The 18,466-nt window shown below is 31.9% G+C and overlaps 2 protein-coding genes across 4 annotated transcripts; both read left to right on the top strand.

Moving 5' to 3' along the window:
• Positions 1-80: 80 nt before the first annotated feature.
• Positions 81-3,561, top strand: LOC124457629 (ADP-ribose glycohydrolase OARD1-like). The gene is made up of 3 exons (XM_047007838.1): positions 81-170; positions 2,328-2,571; positions 3,331-3,561. The coding sequence occupies exons 2-3, from the start codon at positions 2,338-2,340 to the stop codon at positions 3,544-3,546; spliced, it is 450 nt and encodes a 149-aa protein (XP_046863794.1). The 5' UTR covers positions 81-170; positions 2,328-2,337; the 3' UTR covers positions 3,547-3,561.
• Positions 3,562-8,347: 4,786 nt separating this feature from the next.
• Positions 8,348-16,582, top strand: LOC124457435 (C-reactive protein 1.1-like). 3 transcript variants are annotated; one of them, XM_047007698.1, is made up of 4 exons: positions 8,348-8,431; positions 13,354-13,481; positions 13,586-13,817; positions 15,778-16,582. In XM_047007698.1, the coding sequence occupies exons 1-4, from the start codon at positions 8,373-8,375 to the stop codon at positions 16,160-16,162; spliced, it is 804 nt and encodes a 267-aa protein (XP_046863654.1). In that variant the 5' UTR covers positions 8,348-8,372; the 3' UTR covers positions 16,163-16,582. The 3 variants fall into 3 exon arrangements, with proteins under 3 accessions (XP_046863654.1, XP_046863652.1, XP_046863651.1); XM_047007696.1 differs by lacking the exon at positions 8,348-8,431 and adding an exon at positions 8,727-8,918; XM_047007695.1 differs by lacking the exon at positions 8,348-8,431 and adding an exon at positions 10,322-10,422.
• The last annotated feature ends 1,884 nt before the right edge of the window (positions 16,583-18,466 follow it).

Genomic DNA, 18,466 nt, shown 5'->3' with positions numbered 1-18,466 from the left:
TTTTAACAAACAAACTCCGAAAATTCGCGTTTTAGTAATATCCAGCAGGGTATACTTCATGTAAGGTCGGTAACAAGTTTTGCTGTTTTGCATATCCTGAAGATAATCGGTGTTGTGTGATTTCTGTTCTTTCTTTATTTTGCTATTCCCTGGAATAATAGGTGACTAAGGTGAGAAGGAGTTCGGGTTTTTATTTTACAATTATATTATCCATATTGTAGTTTTAATTTGTGTTTTGAGTAGAAAATAGTTTTTTAAAACTCTTTCTTTAAAATTTGCAGAAAGTGCAATTACAATTTAATTGTCCATAGGACCATAGCACTTAATATTTTTATTATTACAAAATTAAAAAAGCGTGAAATTTAAACAATGAAATGAGGTATTAAATAATTTAATTATCAAAGTTATCAATGATATTATGTCAAAGAAGACAAAATGAAAGCTAAAAACAATATATGTATATATTTCAACCTTAACATTTTGTACCTTGTTGCCATACTTTTTAAGAGGTTTTTTCTATCGAAGTATAATGTATTTAATTAAATTACCGTAAGTACAATCTAGAGTTGTTTGATATTTAATGTACTAATCATTTGGTCTTTAGATTTTATTGTTCATTAATTAAGATGTATTGATATCGTCCAGGTTGGTATAGTCCTGAGAAGGACTGTTTTGTTGTTGTTGACTGACGTTTGACAACCTTACGGTAGTCGTCTTCAGAATGAGAGACTCTGAAGATGACTCAGCTAAGGTTGTCGAAATGTCAGTCAAAACAGTCCTTCTCAGGACTATACCAACCTGGACGATCTACATTTACAAACATGTAACAATACTCCCGGGTTCAAACCATTTATTTTATGTATAAATCTGTAACTTTGAATTATTCAATAGCTTACTGTCGTATGTTAGAAGATTTTTCTGTAAAGTACTTGCTTTAGTTGTAAAATATATCACATAGAAGTTTTCATGTTCATTTATGTGTTTATTTTCTTTATGTTTTAAAGTCTTAAAGCCTTCTAAGCTGATGTCATTTATACCTGGTGACTCCTTGCATAGCTAGTATATTTACAACTGGCAACCTTATATTTTTATATGCCTTAACTCTTGAAGGAGGCCAATTCTTAAAATTTTAACATAAATTAGTGCAAATAAGTATTTTGTATGACCAAAATTTCTTGCTAGAGTATTTTCTTAGCAAGCAAATGACATTTAAATGTCCTTTATTAAGCATTGATGTGGGGATAAGAATGAATCCAGCACAACTAAATAACTTCGTAAAAGCAGTATTGCTAATGCGCATTTAATATACACAACAACTTTTTTTAGAATAGACATGTTTCGACATTTCATGATGCCATCTTCAGTATGTTCAAGTTTTTAAATTTAATACAATATTTAGTTTATAATACGCTCCGACACTATCCATTATTTTATCTTATTTCCTTTTTATTGTTATAATTTCTGTATCATATTACTTGTATATAAACCTTGTATCATTTATTATCTCACTCATACTGAAGATGGCATCATGAGATGTCGAAACATGTATTCTAAAAAATATCATCGTGTATATTAAATGCACAACTAAATAACCTTATGCGTGCAGCATGTGCATTAAAGAGTAACAGCTGAAGTGAGATATCCATAAAAAAGACACAAACTATTATTTAATTTTTCAAAAAACAAATTTGCTGTATAGTTATAATAAACCTCCCCCTCATTGATTTACTTGTCTCACAGAAATATTGTTTTTTGTCACATATGCAAGGTACTTAATTGATCCACCCATACTATATAACTTATAAATTTTTCCTATTAAGTCCTTTCTTTGTAGCACAATGTTTTAAAAGGAATTTTTTATTTGCTGACCTCTGTTAATTTACATCATTGCATAAAGTGCACTTTGTAACTCATACTTCGATTGTTATAACTCTGGATATGTAGCACACGTAACTCGCATATGAAAGCAAGACCTATTCTTTATGTCCCGTAGAGAAGATCTTGGCTTCAAGTGTGTCTTAACACCATTGTCAATTTTTTCTGATGAAGAAGAATGTAGTTTTTTGTTTTTAGTGGTTTTGTTTTTTAAGGCTACCATCTTCGAAAATAAGAATTATTAAACTCTCTGTTCTGCTAAAGAGGTAAAAAATTATTTGTTTCAAGGCTTTGACAATCAGTCAATCCCCCCCCCCTTCTTCCCCCTTACGCCTTCCAGCACCTAGGCGTGAATGTGTGGGAACGGAGAAACTTCAGCTGTGAAGTTTAGATAATTTTACTAGATTTTATCTGTTGTTTTATATTGTTTTAATGCTCATAATATATTGCAGAAAACATTTAATGGCCGAACATGTTGGGAATGGTTGTGAATTTCGTGAAGTAAAAGGTGATTTGTTTAAGTGTGACAAAGACTTCTCCCTCGCACATTGTGTGAGTGCTGATATGCATATGGGAAAAGGAATTGCAACGGTATTTAAAAAAATGTTTGGGGGCATTGACGAGTTGCGCAGACAAGGTGGGAAACAAGGAGGTGTCTCGATCCTTAAGAGAGATGAAAGATTTATTTATTATTTGGTGAGTTTTACCTATAGTACTGAGAAGTATTCCAACAGTTTTACGTATCTAGCAACTTTAATTTTGTAACGACTTTTAATTGTACATCTGGCTCTTTCACACTTTTCAACTGCAATTAAGTGTTGTTTTTATCGGAATAAAATATCAAATGTACTTAAGTACAAGCTAGGTTGTTTGGTTTACTGCTTTTTTAGATGGTCAGCTGATTTTAATCTCAATTTCGTTGAAGTTGCGCTGGAAAGTGCGTGTTATGAAAAAAGAATCTGACCTTAATATGATAATGTAAAGCACACATTTGTAGGAGTTTACTTGAGCTATTTAATCACAAAGTTATTTTTTTTCTCGAGATGAATTGTATTTATACGTTCTAAAATAACCCTTTAAAACCACGGACGCTGATTGTTAGAATGCTCGAAAGAAACTCTATAATACACGACAACTTTATTTACGTACGCAAAAATCTTGCAGGTTGCCTAGTTTTCAACAGAAATTTTAATAACGCTGAATTCAATATGAAAATTGCTAAATTTACTATTTTCATGCTGTTTTTTAATAGAAATAGAAAACATGTTGTCTTGTGCCTTTTTTGATGTGTATTTTTACGAACAAAAATTTATAGGGGCTTAATTTGTCATGTTGTACATTAAAGTGGTACCGCACCTTATTCCTTATTGTACACCCACAAAATATACTCAAACCCCTACAATCAAGATTTTTAATTGTTTCAAGTTAACTAATTATACTTCTTAATTTTTGCAGATTACCAAAGAAAAATATTATTATAAACCAACCTACGAAACATTGAGAAACTCGTTGAAAGCAATGGCTAAACATTGTCAAGAAAACAATGTACGGAAATTGGCCATGCCTCGTATAGGTTGTGGTTTAGATCAACTGGACTGGATTATAGTACGAAATATTGTCAAAGAGATATTTAAAGATATTAACGTCAATATTGTAATATATTCATTATGATTGAAATTACCTATACATGTAGCATTTTCATTATTTCTCCAAGATTTAAAGAATTTAGTATTAGCAATCAATAGCAAGTGCTCTACTGAGAAGTTACCATTTGGCGGTATAGTGCAAATGTAATATGCAGTACTGCTCAGATGTAAATTTACAGAAAACACGTTCCGAACTCGTTCCAAAATGCGTTCCAGTTGCGTCCCAATTGCGGTGTTCCAAGTTCGGCTTAAGCTGGAACGCGTATCAAAAGCGTTGTTTGCCGCTTCCTTTCATTGATCTGTAAATCATCATTTATACTCGCTATACACACTGCAAATTCTTCAAAACTTCTCCAGGTATTTTTTCCTCATTTTAAGAAAAAAATTCTAGTAATAAGAAAAAATTTCTTGATTTTGGATTTCACTTCTTAATAACAGGAAAATTTATCTTAGCAAGAATACTTATCTCGGTGCGATGAGTGATATATCTTGTATTAAGAAATTATTTCTTATATGTGAGATTATTTATCTTATGATCTTACCAATAAGACAAAATGACTAGTTTTAAGATATTTTCTTTAACACACTAGGTCATCTATATTTGGCCAATGAAGCATTGAAAACATTGCTTTAAGATTTTATTCCTAAAAACAAGATAATTTATCTTAGCCAGAAAGTTAAACTTGGTTTAAAAAGTGATGTAGCATGCAACAAGATTTTATTTCTTAAACATGGCATTATCTTTAATTTCACAGATAAAAATCTTGTTTCGAGATTCTATTTCCCAAATAGGAAGTCACTTAATTGGCATACCTTACTTGTATTAAAATTCGCGCAGTACTAGAATTCGCGCAGCGTTGAGTGCGCGAATTTTAGTACTGCGCGAAATATAATCCGCGCGAAAAGCTTCGTAGTGTTACATGAGACATTCATTGTTGGTTATGCAAATCAGTTGTTTTATTAACGCATATACATATTGACATATGTTTTTAGTTGTCCTGGTAACATTAAAAATCAAAAATGTCTTCATTTTCATCCTGTACAATTTCAGTCGGGATATTCTCAGGTTCTACGTAGTATTCCGTCACGAATGCCTGCATTTTGCTGTATATCCTAAAACTTGCATTGTTCTGCATGACTATTAGGGTAATAGGAATCTCCAAGCCTCCTTGTGGTAATGGGGATCGACAAAATTTGATGTCACACACACATGCTTCTATATTCAAAAAAGAACTTGCAAAATCGGGATAGTGAACTCACGCTTTATTTTGAAGTCATTTTTGAGGCCACCCAATCGCTTTTTTGATGAATATTGAGGTATTTCTTAATAAAGAAAGCTCAATATAAATGCGTTAATTATTATTAGTTCTTTTGAACAAACCAAAAAGAACGAGCACACAAAACTACTTGCGCGAATTTAAAGCTGCGCGAATAATTGTCAACAAAGTGCGCGAAATTAAATCGCGCGAATTTAAAGCTGAGCGAAAATGAGTACGACTCGAATTTTAATACAAGTAAGGTAAATAAGAAAACTAATCTAGACCTCCAAAAAAAAACATTACTTTGTTGAACATAGGTTTATTAATTTGATAAAAATAAACTCATTTTCTAGTAAATATTTGTATCAAGCCTTGATTAAGTGATTTAATGAACGTAAATCTTACATCTTATCAAGCACTCAAACCTTTTAGAACAATGTAATTGCTTTATGTAAGATTTTGTAAATTGAACTCAATTTATAGAGTCATACGTAGCTTTAAGTCTCCACATACAGTTAAAAATTGAAAAGGTTTTCCCTTATCACGTGCTGCTCCATAATTTCTTTTAGATCATACTTAATACCTATGTAGAACCCAGAATTTAGTTCAACCACATGGTAAATGTTGAGATAAAGAATTACATCATGCAAACAAAACTCAGTGGTTAAATTAGGAATTTGATGTTTCTTGTTTTAAGGAAAAATTTACTTAAGATAAATTTTCTTGCTTAGAACATTTTCTTGTTTTAAGAAATTTAGTAAGATAATTTTCTTATAATAGGGACAAGATAATATTTCTTGTTTTAAGGAAAAATTTACGTAAAACTAGTATTTTTTCTCTTGAAATAAGTTTTGATGAATTTGCAGTTCAAGTGCTCAATTTCGGAAGCTTCAATGTTATACCGAGTTTATTTAAACAATCTGGAGCGCGTTCAGAACATGTCCCCGAATTTTCTTGGAATTAAAGCGTTTGAAACGCAAATGGAACGCGAACGCAGTGTTAAGTTACATACTTCTGAATAGTTATGTATTTTTATGATTTTTGTTGATTTTGGGTTTTGACTCTAACATTTGAATACTGTTTTGTATTATTAAGATATTGGAAAAATTATATAAGCAGCAAAGAATGCAGGGGGGTGGCCAATTTAACCAATAACATTCTTGTGCTGAAAGAATGTTATTCAATTTAACTAAAAGATTCTTGTGCTGAAAGAATCATATCTTCATTTGAAGATTCTTGTGCCTTGATTCTCTAAACTTGAGGCATATTAGGCCCTCGGATACGTAAAAGACTAATCCCATCAACAACCGTGCACTTCTTTTATCTTTTGGTCTACTTAGAGAACTTTTTACTCAATTTTTCGCCAACTGAAAATGAATATTGTGCCTTTTTCTCAGATCATCCTTCATGGTCATGCATTGTTTTCTATCACACTTCCTATTTTTTATTGACTTTCGTAAAGTTGTGGTACAATGCTCTGATAAAACATTTACTTTTACACTCTTTCTTTTAATTGTTAGTATCGACCTGCACCCTCCTAGTGGTTTTTATTTAGGACACAGAAGTATTTCATTTGCCTCCGCGCCATATTAAGCAAAGAAAATTTGTATGAAAAGTCCAACCATCAGTTATTGTGGTCTGTATCTACTTTAAGATTCACTTTCAATCCATTGGAAGCTTGGATTTTAAGTTTTCAACCACCCCTCACTGCCAGCATGACTTGTACGGCTATGGAGAAAACTTAATTTCCAGAAATCTATCGCTGTCTACTTTCAGCAATTCTCGAATTGTCATCATACAAAGGTAAACGGTTGAAAATTGCCTTCTGTAAGGCTACTGCAGAACACGAAATCCGTCATCAGATACCAAATTGTATCTTTTTGTTATAAAGGACATTTCGTAAGCAAATGCGTTTACTGTGTCAAGGTCCCCCTTAAAACGACGATTTTTGGAAAGTACTGCATTTGCAACGTTATAAATTTTGTGTATTGGAAACAAACTTTATGAATAAATGCCTTTTCACTTTTTTAAAAATCATTTCAAGGTTAAATAGTTGGAATGTTATCAAACAAAAGGAATGATAGCATAATGCTTTAACCAACAGCTACAAACAATTACGACCTTATCTAACAACATTTGAGGAAATTAGCCTTCCACTCCTCTTCCTTGTAAACGAGACAAGTCTACTCAAAAGCAGAGTGCCTTATACGCTACAAGTCCCGGGCTTGTGATTGGTATAGGAGAGTTAAAAGGAGAAAGGTTTATCATAGATTAATCAACTGAATATTCCTGCTTATTTTTGTTTGGAAGCATGCTAAACAGTTCATATAGAAAAAGCTCGAATTCCATATGTTAATAAACAGTAACATAATCCGGTGTTAATGTTAGACATTACATTATTCATTGCCCTTCAGTAAAGCATCCCGCTTTCCAAAGGAAAAGAATGAATCTAATATCGATGTTAAATATAGATTGTTACAAGCATCCTGTTTAGCATCCTGTTTAGCATGAGATTTGTGGTTTAGCATGCTTCCAAACAAAATATTCAGGAATATTCAGTTGATTAATCTATGAAAATCCTTTATAAATATTTATAAAGAAATAATCGATACACTGGAGGTTTGCTTTGTTTTATCGTTTGTGCTTCTTTTCCTCAAAAATTTTGGTTAAATGTTATTATTCCAAAACAATTTATTCTTAGGATGATTTTTATTCCGTTGCTCACGCAGTTTAATTTGTCACACATCAAAAGAAGTATATCTTGTTTACGTACAACACAGATTGTGTCGGAGTTTAGTAAAATTCGATCTTATAAATCATCATTGATAACAGGTTCGTAATATAAGGCCCAAACATCATTCGTTTTTTTATTTTTTTTAGGTTGTTAACCAATTAATTCACCGATGATATAAATGATTTTGCTCGTTTTAAATAATTATACTTAGTTTATAAATCATGAGCATTCACGAAATACAACAAAAATATCTTGGCTACAAATTGCGTGTATATATAAATTAATACAATTGCTTTGCATAGCACGGGTTTAAAGAAGCAGAATGATTACACCTCTATGTATCATGTACTTTGTTAACACCTTCAAATTTGCAAATTAAGATTTAAATTGTTGACTTGATGCCTGAAATCTTTAAAAAAATTTAGGTGAACCTTGCAAATGTGAAATCTTAAATAAATGGTTCAAAATTTTTTATCATATTTCAAAAAAAAATTATATAGCATAATGCTATAACCAACAACTACAAACAATAACGACCTTATCTAACAACATTTGAGAAATTAACCTTCCACACCTCTTCTTTGTAAACGAGACAAGTCTACTCAAAAGCAGAGAGCCTTATACGGTACAAGTCCCGGGCTTGTGATTGGTATAGGAGAGTTAAAAGATGAAAAGATTATCATAGATTTATCAACTGAATATTGCTGCTCATTTTTGTTTGGAAGCATGCTAAACAGTTCATATGGACAAAGCTCGAATTCCATATTGAATAAACAGTAACATAATCCGGTGTTAATGTTAGACAATACATCATTCATTGCCCTTCAGTGAAAGCATCCCGCTTTCCAAAGGAAAAGAATGAATCTAATATGGATGTTAAACATAGATTGTTGTAAGGATCCCGCTTGCCGATATGTGTAAGTATAATCACAAGGTGAAATAGTTGGAATGTTATTAAACAAAAAGAATGATAGCATAATGCTATAACCAACAACTACAAACAATAACGACCTTATCTAAAAACATTTGAGAAATTAACCTTCCACACCTCTTTGTAAACGAGACAAGTCTACTCAAAAGCAGAGAGCCTTATACGATACAAGGCCCGGGCTTGTGATTGGTATAGCAGATTTAAAAGGTGAAAGGTTTATCATAGATTAATCAACTGAATATTGCTTCTCATTTTAGTTTGGAAGCATGCTAAACAGTTCACATGGACAAAGCTCGAATTCGATATTAAATAAACAGTAACATAATCCGGTGTTAATGTAATGCGCACTAAATAAAAGTCGGTGTTGGCGTTCAAACCATTATAACTGACACACTGCTTTTTAGAAAGATGGCGTTTAATTACTTCGCAATTAGATCAATATTTGTCGTATTTGTACTCTCTGCTTTCCAAAGGTAAGGAGTAAACTAATTTTTATACGATTATACTATATTAACTAATTTTTATGCAGTTAGCAGTGGTAATGAAATTTAAAGTCAATTTAAGTACAATTATATCTATTGAACTCTATCTGTTTCTTCCATTACTATAAATTTTATCCGAAATTAATTTAATTTTCTTCTAATTAAGCTAATGTGAAGACAAACATCATTCCATAAGATAGCTAGCAATTTTAAGTTTTTAACATTCACCTTTACCGTTCATATTAATTTTATTATTTGTATGTTTTGTGATAGAACACAGGATTACAATAATTGTCACAAAGTTTTGTAAGGATGTTGACCACGAAAGTTGAGGTGTTTTTTTGTCTTTAGAGTGTTTATGCTCATTTTTAAGCAAAGTCATAAAACAGAAAGCAAGTTAATTAAAAACAAGAGTTATTGTACATGTGGTCGAAATTTAGTTTTCGAATAATCTGCTGTATAAACATAATTTCTTGTGAGCTAAAGGAATGTTCTTTCTGGTTCTTTCACTCGTTTCGGCTCATGTATAAACAAAGCAATGGATGTGAGGTGTTTCTGTGAAGATGTCGCTGGTCGTACTTTTATTTTTATTTGCATATATGAACAGTTTCTGAGCTTTTTAACATTTTGTTACTCGCTAAACTCACTGCTCGATTGCGTTGGTGACTGAATATAAGTATGGCAACCATTCCTGCTTTCTCAGAGTATGCCGTGTTAGCTCGTATTCATAAAATTCGCTTTCTCTTCATTATTGTTGTACACATTTTTCGATTTGGAAGAAATTTTGTTTGATTAATAGTTTCATATACACATGTGGTCGAAATTTTAAAGATATGAACTATGCCAATTACAAAAAATATGCGTACAGCCCTTTAACTTTGTTTCGATCGACTAGACGAAATACGTATTCAATCGTTAGGTTTTGTTCAAGTGCGTATTACTTAACAATTAATAAAGTATGCATGAAAACGCAAATATATTGTACTTCTTTGCAATCAAACGTTTGACATTGAATGGTCCTCGCAACCATCCACGTGCAAAAAGCCAAATGAGCAACAAAAGTTAGTATAAAGACGCCGAAAGTTAAATACAGTAGAACCTGTATTAAGCGGTCATCCTTGGGGATTTTTCGGGTGACCGTTTTGGTATTTTGTAATCTCTCAAATAAATGTTTTAAAGTATGTCGTTTTATTTACATATGTTATGTATATACGTTTAAATTTGACACGTTATCAACAATTAGCAAACCGCGACGGAGTACAATAAAAAATGTCTGCTTTACTTAATTACTTTGTCCGTAAGAGCAATTTTCTTGACAGCACACCTGATTTAACAGGAAATTTCTTGTTAGTTGTCTTGTAATGCGCACTATATAAAAGTCGGTGTAGATGTTTAATTCCATTATAACTGACACACTGCTTTTTGGAAAGATGGCGTTTACTTACTTAACAATTAGATCAATATTTGTCGTATTTGTACTCTCTGCTTTCCAAAGGTAAGGAGGAAACTAATTTTTATACAATTATATAATATTAACTAATATTTATGCAGTTAGCAGTGGTAATATAATTTAAAGTCAATTTAAGTACAATTATATCTATTGAACTATATCTATTCCTTCCATTACTACAAATTTTATCAGAAATTTTTATCAAATTTCTTCTAATTAAGCGAATGCTAAGCTAATGTTTTGATCGACTAGACAAAATATATATTCAATCGTTAGGTTTTGATCAAGTGCGTATTACTTAACGAATAATGAAGTATGCATGAAACACAAATATATTGTACTTCTTTGCAATCAAACGCTTGACATTGAATGGTCCTCGCAACCATCCCAAGTGCTAAAAGCCAAATGAGAAACAAAAGTTAGTATAAAGATGGTGAAAGTTGTATAAATACAATAGAACCTGTATTAAGCGGTCACCCTTGGGGATTTCTCGTGTGACCGTTTGATACAGGCTGACCGCTTAATACAGGTCTTCAGGAAAATCACCAGACAGGCTACGTGTAATGTTTCATACCACTAAAGTTGAACCAATCGGTATTGTTCTTCAGCTTACATGCCAAATAACAACACTATATAAAACAGTTTTTTTCTTAGTTTGAACTAGAAATTAAAAATAGAATACATAAAAATGTCACTGCTCAAACTACTGAAAAGTAATCAATGGCAAGCGTGTCAACAGAAGAGGTGGTTATGACTTATAAATTCAGTGCATATATATATCCCTTTCTTGGAGATATGTTTTCTTGTCAATGGCCGAAGGGACGTAAGAAAAGTTTAAATTTCTGTTGTAATTCGTCCACACAAGCAGAAAATATTGTTCGCTCTCTTGAGTAATTACAGAAGATAAATACAATATAAAGACATTAATACAATATAAATGACATTAATACAATATAAGTGACATGGTCCTGAAAAAATATTTAATTACATATTTCATTATGAGGTGTTTACTTAAACTGACCGTTTAATACAGTTTCAAAACAATGAAAAATTAAGTCTGGGACATTGAAAGAGATGACCGCGTCGGCGGGTCATAAAGGTGACCGTTTAATAAAGGAGTTATTTGCATAAGCGAATAATAATTTTATTGCTTCCGCGGGTTATTTTGTAGTTTAAATTGTAAATAGGAGATATGTTAATCAGGGGGAAACGAAGAGAGGGTGGGACACACAAGTACTGGGAAAGTTTGTTACTATTTACTCAAAGCAGTCCGCGTGCTAAGGTCATGGAGTCCAAGGTTCATTGCGGAAGCTGCATGAGCAAACAGGCTGTTTGCTGTTTGCTACAGTTATTTGCATTTTGTTCACATGCACATAGTGTGATTCACGCGCACAGGTGTTAGCCCTATAGGTAATGCACAAACAAATCACATATCATTCAGCAGGTGGCCGTCGCCAGGTGAAATTTATCGGAAAATCCACCCTCCCCTTCTTCCCTTTCTCTCTGTCGATTTGCATGTAGTATTTAGACTTGTTTCCGGGGTAGCGTTTTTATCACCCCACCTTTTCTGTGGTATACAGAAAAACTTTATTCGTAAAGATTTTTTGTTTAAATCATGTAAAATAATTAATTTAGATTATGTTATGCTTGTTATTTCTATTTTAATAAATCAGCATGTGCTTTCACACATTGCCAATATTTACCCCAAAGAGAGTACTCTTTAATGTCATGCGCATAGAAAACAGAGCTCAACAGGCCCAAAACCTCAGTTGGATTTCGATTTATTATGATTTAAGCGGAAGCGATAAAGGTCACTTTAATAGTATTTATACTATGAAATTGTCGGGACTTTGCCATATGACCGCTTAACACAGGGTGACCGCTTAATACGGTGTGGCTTAATACAGGTTCTACTGTACGTCACTGAACGCCGATTATATGATAAGAAATAAATCACATGCGGCCAAGATTTATTTTGATTGGTTAATATTGTTAGAAGCCGCGTAGGAGACTAAGAATTGCCGGAAAACTCCCTAACCAAATTCATTCCTCGCTTTAGCTAAATTTATAAATTAATAATTTTATGTTACAAAACATAAATCATAGTTTAAAAATTACTGAGATATGTGTTTCTTCTTTTTAGAAGCGCTATATTTAGATTTTCTGAGCTTAATGATTTTGTGACGAGCGCATTTTGTGGAACTTTGCCGCGTAGTTAGTTTTTTAGAAAACTTGTGTTGATACACTTTATAGTCCCTAATTATGGGAGAGAGGGCTTTCCGCAAACATCAAGGGGATGCATGAGGGGAAACAAAAACACCATGGGAGACTGTATTATTTTCTTGGTTAGACTTTTTCTTGGTTAGACTTTTACATGGTTTTCTTCAAAAATTTATAGTTGTGAATATTGAGAACCTCCTTTTGGTGACCATTGTGGAATAGCATGTTTTATAAAAAATCTTTTTCAGTTTTTCGGCCTATTTGTTGCATAAATTTGAGCCTTGTTTTGTCCTTCTTGTAACTAGTGGTTTCTATCAACCACTACGTACTTGGCAAAGTCCACAAACTTTATATTGTGCAAAGCATCACAGATTCAAAATAACGTTAGGCCTGTTTCAAACGTCAAACTTTACATGTACAAAAAGCATAAAAGACATAAAATAAGATGAACTTCCTCATTATCTTGCGTTCGGTTCACTTGTAAGTTCGACGTTTGAACTTGGCCTAAAATACTGCTATATTGGAACCTGGACTCTATATACATAAACCAGATTTTTCATGAACTTGGTCAATCAAAAGAGAGAATTTTCCAATATATTGTGTCATTGTATAAATCTTTCCTGGATTTAACGATTCATCGATTCATTCTTATAGACAAAATACATATTCTTTGTTTTGTTTTATGCACAATTGTACAACATTGACAGTTTGTCAAACATAACTGAAATAAAAAATGAACATTCTCCATTTATTTAGTATAAAGACTGTGAACTGCAATTCAGAAGATACATGCAAGGGGGTGCTAGACAATTGCTGCAAGTACTGTGATAATCAGGGACAAGTTTTACATAAAGATGACGTTTGTAAAAGCAGAAACAGAAAAGGTAATCATAGAATATGGCTCTATTAGCATTAATGTTATCTATGCCAAAAACAATGTAAAAATATATAAAAACATAAAATACTAACCAAACAATTCCATTTTTAGCGACCTTCTTTGACGGCAATAATATAAACCAGTACGGTATTTTTTACGGGCCATCGCCATCATTGAACACTTTAACAATCTCTTTATGGACTACCGTTTGGTATGACGACTACTACAAAAACAATGCCTTTGTAGCAATGGTATCGTATGCAGATAGTCAGACACATAACGCCTTTGTTCTGATTATTCGCAACTCCTCTTTGGATATTTATATAGTTGGTGTCAAAATTCAGTGAGTATAAAAGCAAATGCGTACACAGATTGAACGATATTATTGTTGGTTACGGTTTCCAAGAACAATTTTCACTAACACAACACAAACATTCTGAAATATTGTTTCCTATCTTATCATATTGCATTAAGCTCTATTTAATATCTCCAAATAAATTGAAATATTCAATATTAAAATGTGTATACTCCAAAGCCAGCAATTTCTGCCTGAGCGTGCTAACACAATCGATTCCACCTTAAATTCTTCATGCACTTTAAAAGGTTATTTGAAAAGCAATCTATTGTGGTTGAAGTTAGAAATGAAGACTTTGTTTATATTAAATAGTCATACAAGCTTGGGCACATGGGGGAATCAAATTCCATGTTTTTAAGGTGGTCTGGGTTTGAAATTTCACGACAAATGAAACGTGGTATGGTCGTGCTTATTAAAAGTAATAAAAAGTTGCTTAGAAATAATTGATAGAGAAATATTTTTGCTGAGAGAACAATGATTTGGGAGGTCTGGCAACCCTCTGATCTCCGGATTGCAGCGCTCCTGCTTGGGAAACGGGCTGCAGTGTAATAGTTGTGAGCCTAGTAACTTATGTTTCAGTTATGTATTAAGGTCAGAATCAATTTATTTCTCGTTCTTCTTTTTAGATCTATGCGTTTTTGTGCACAAGAGGTCATACAAGTATTGACTATCCTCTTGTGTTTAAAGTTTGAAAAAAATTCAAGCATGATTTGCTCTAAGTCCTTAAAGCAATCAAATTGTTTTATACTTCATTCTGTAAGCATCTGTGCTTTAAACCAACCATGCAACTAATTTTAAATAATAGATGCATGATAATTTCTTTCAATTCTCTTGATTTTTATTTTCAGTGTAGGTACATGTCAGCCTGTAACTTATAGATATCAACAAGCTCATGGTTCTTAATTCTAAGACAATTTATTTTACAACAACACATCTTCCAGACTTATGTCTACCTTTATCAGATTTTGCATTTTTTGCCAGAAGTATCTTGCAAATGCTAGGTTGCCAAAAAAGATCTACTCAATACTACACTCCAAGCGTTGTAATTGCTTTTATTTGCGATAATTTAAGTTTCTCGTCTTTATATGTTCTATTTTAGTACTCTTATACTATTTCTTTATTTAACAAATCAAGCAGGACCACTTTTAAAAAAGAAATGTGCACTTAACTTTATTTTTTTGCACTGTATTTCTTTTTTTCACTGGTCTAAGCCAATCATAACTGAAAATAGAATGTTAAGTGCATTATAAGTTAAGAAAGTGAGGGGAATCTACAAACTGTTACAATAGAAACGGAAACCGCATAGTTTATTATGTATTTACTGAAGTCATTATGCAAAATAATATAACTTGCGTTCACAAAAGTTCAAAGAACTTGACAGTTCTGCATTTTTTATAGTTTCATAGGGTTTATTAATTATCGGCTAAAGGTAAAGAATTTATAAGTGTTGTACACACTAAATTTTATCTTGCATTTATTACGCAAATGTTTTATGAAATCAAAGCGATTTTTACTGAGTTATAACAACAAAAATATAGTCAGAGTTTCCATACGTTTCAATGAACATGTCATTTTCATTTACATTTAATGCAAACATTAATACGATCATCATTTTGATGCACAAATTATTACAATCAAATGTAAACGCAAAACAATACTTTTCGTGCAGGCTCGAATTTTCGGCACAACCTGTAGTATGGTAGAACGTAAATAATTTTTTTGAGTTTAAACTGTTTAACCTAGATAAATGAATTATTGATAAATTTTCTAGTTTTAAAATACTAAAATTACACGAATAAACATCAGAAGGTTTATTAATTGTTAATAACTAATAGAAGTTTGGAATAAGAAAAGTTTGCCCTGTCTAAATTTGCAAATAATGGGTTCTTTTATGTATCCAAAAATAGAATCATATTCTCATGAAGCACTTTAACATTGTTCTTTAAAGGACAGGAGTCAATGACCTCCTTGATGGAAAGCCACATCATTTGGCTGTTACTTGGGAATCATCCAGTGGACAAATAAATGTGTACAAGGACGGCATGATACGTAGTACTAAAGTTGGTGGAAAGAGTAAAAGTCTCAAAGCTGGTGGACAATGGGTGATAGGGCAAGATCAAGATTTTGTTGGAGGAGGATTTGAAAAAAATGATGCTTTTAAAGGTGAAATTGATTTCGTGTACGTTTGGAACGAGAAACTTACGTCTAGAGAGATTAAGTTTTTGGCAAAGAACTGCAATTCAGAATTGGATGGGTATATTATTGCCTATGATGATTTCAAGTTTTCAAAAGCAACAAACCTCAGAAAACCAACATGTGCAAAGACTTTCTGAATAAATTTAAATTTAAAGACAATGACAAAGCCATAATGAAAACATGTCAAAATTTCAATTTAAAAATTAGTTAGTAATGAAGTGTTAATTGCAATTCAGAATAAATTTAGTGAACTCCAATATAAAATAATGAACACTAAAGCATTCATTGAAATACCTGTTATGACAGGCTCTCCAATAATTGCTTATTGTTTCATTGTTGATTTATTGAGTATCACTTAGAATAATTTTCTCTGAGAATGATTTTCTAGATTTTTCGTTCGAAAACGTAAGACGTAAGACTTTCTGGTTACAGCAGCTTACTATGTCTACATTCTAGTAGTTACCATGTCTTTTTTTGTGAAATGACCATGTTTTTTTAAGTCAGTCAAATGATACACTGTTTTACCCAAATTGAAATTAAATTTGCTGTTAATTCTACTCCACGCTGCTCCGTTGTGTTTTTTTTTATCAAAATTAATGCCGACAAAAGAATTTGTATTAGCGGATCTAAAATTTCTGGTAAGTCATAACACAAAAACGTGATTCAATTTTTAATAAGAAACAATTTACAGCTAACACCATTTTTTGCTGCATGCTATTATTTTGTGCACTTCACTAGGTAGGTCGATGGAGCTAGATTATTAAATACCCGCCTACTTTTCAAACACTTAGTCATTATCTTGATACAATTATACGAATTGAGAAAAAAACGTCTTATATATAAGAAATCACAGTTATCTGAAAAAGCTTTGATAAGATATGTAGTTTCGTTATACCATTATATGATTTTATACATTTCTCAATTCCATCATCATTATCATCTGTCTTAATTCCTATGTCTTGAATTTTTAGATTCAGTTGACTAATTTTTAAAGTTAATTTATCAACTGTAGTTTTAGATGTTCTGTGCTAGTCATATATTGAACTTCTTGATTGAACGCATGATAGTTTCTCTTGCGTTAAATCTCAATTTGTCCTTTGTTCCAATTTTATTGTTTTACAACCTCTTTCATTTTTCACAATCTCTTCGAAAAGTGCCATTTTTGTTTTAGAAACGCAACAGAAAAAATACGATGGTGGCATATATTATGTTATGTGACCATAAACTTTAATTATAGCTTGTTTGGGTGAACAATAATCAATGCAATTATACTACGATTTATTTTACTTGTATTTAGTTAATTTCAGTAATTTGTTGCATTGTTTATTAATTGCTTTCTTTCCTCCAATCAAAGTAATCTGATGGAAAATTAAAAGTTCTCAAGTTTTTTTAAGGTTTGAAGTTAATCTGAAATAATAGAATTCTTACCATAGTCAATATTCATTAGTCTCAAATAAAGACCCTTCACATGCAAAAAAGTATGTTTTCATTGAATGAAATCTGCATAATATCATTCAGTTAATAGCTATTTGTAATAGTTAGGTTAATTTAATTGCACGTTAATTTTTCCATGTTTTTTCAAATTAAGGAAACTAGTTACGTTTTAGTAGTTGCTATTGTCACTTTGTTTTTGCAAACTTTGTGTCAAAACTTTGAGATAAAAATCAATGTACGACAGCACATTTAACTTATTTTGGTTTAACTAATACAGTACAAATCCAGAAGCACAGGACTGTCCATCTGATAAAACTGTTGTGTATATTGCTTTCAGAAAATTAAAAATTTATTTATGTAGGTTTTGTTTTTTGGGACCCTCTGACCCCTATCATTTTGTGACCATTTAATCGAAGAGCAGCCCTTGAGTACGCATTACGTATCTTTTTATTAAGTAACACTTGTTTAAGACTAAGATCATAATATAAAATAAGTTCTTAAATTATACGACCCAGAAATTGTTTAAACCTCTGTGTATTTTTCGAATGCCCTAGCTTATATTTTAAGTCGCGTAACTTTTGTCACAGGCTTTGCATCAAGAAAAGTGACGTCATTTAGATATTTTGCAGCTGTTAATGTTGTTTTTTTGTCATCGAAAAACCATTCAATTTGCTATACATGTGTCATAAAACAGTTTCCTGACGTGTCTGAGATGTCGTTCACACAACTTAGAAATTATCATGCCTATTACATGTTTTATATTTCATGCATAGATGCTTTTATGTGGTAGAGAACAGTCCATGCTATTTATTCTTACTTTTTTCAATTTCATTTGAACAAGCTTTGTTTTTGACGATGTTGTGTTTTTTTGCAAACAATGTTGAAAAATAAACGTTTATCTTCAGCACGTGCATTGATTATAAGCAAGCTCGTCTTGAATTGGTGGGTCAGGGGGTATCAGAACCTCCCAATCTTCGTTCTTTCGGCAAATATTGTTCATCTATCGG

The sequence above is a fragment of the Xenia sp. Carnegie-2017 genome, unplaced genomic scaffold (assembly GCF_021976095.1).
Source record: "Xenia sp. Carnegie-2017 unplaced genomic scaffold, XeniaSp_v1 HiC_scaffold_6, whole genome shotgun sequence".
NCBI classification, from domain to species: Eukaryota; Metazoa; Cnidaria; class Anthozoa; order Malacalcyonacea; family Xeniidae; genus Xenia; species Xenia sp. Carnegie-2017.
The sequence above is the reverse complement of the archived record's forward strand: the minus strand, read 5'-3'. Positions and strand labels throughout refer to the sequence as shown.

Coding starts and splice junctions, on each gene's coding strand:
- LOC124457629 (XM_047007838.1), top strand. CDS start 2,338: ATGGCCGAACATGTTGGGAATGGTTGTGAATTTCGTGAAGTAAAAGGT. Junction 2,572..3,330: donor AAAGATTTATTTATTATTTG/GTGAGTTTTACC, acceptor TAATTTTTGCAG/ATTACCAAAGAAAAATATTA.
- LOC124457435 (XM_047007696.1), top strand. CDS start 8,854: ATGGCGTTTAATTACTTCGCAATTAGATCAATATTTGTCGTATTTGTA. Junction 8,919..13,353: donor GTACTCTCTGCTTTCCAAAG/GTAAGGAGTAAA, acceptor CCATTTATTTAG/TATAAAGACTGTGAACTGCA. Junction 13,818..15,777: donor ATAGTTGGTGTCAAAATTCA/GTGAGTATAAAA, acceptor TGTTCTTTAAAG/GACAGGAGTCAATGACCTCC.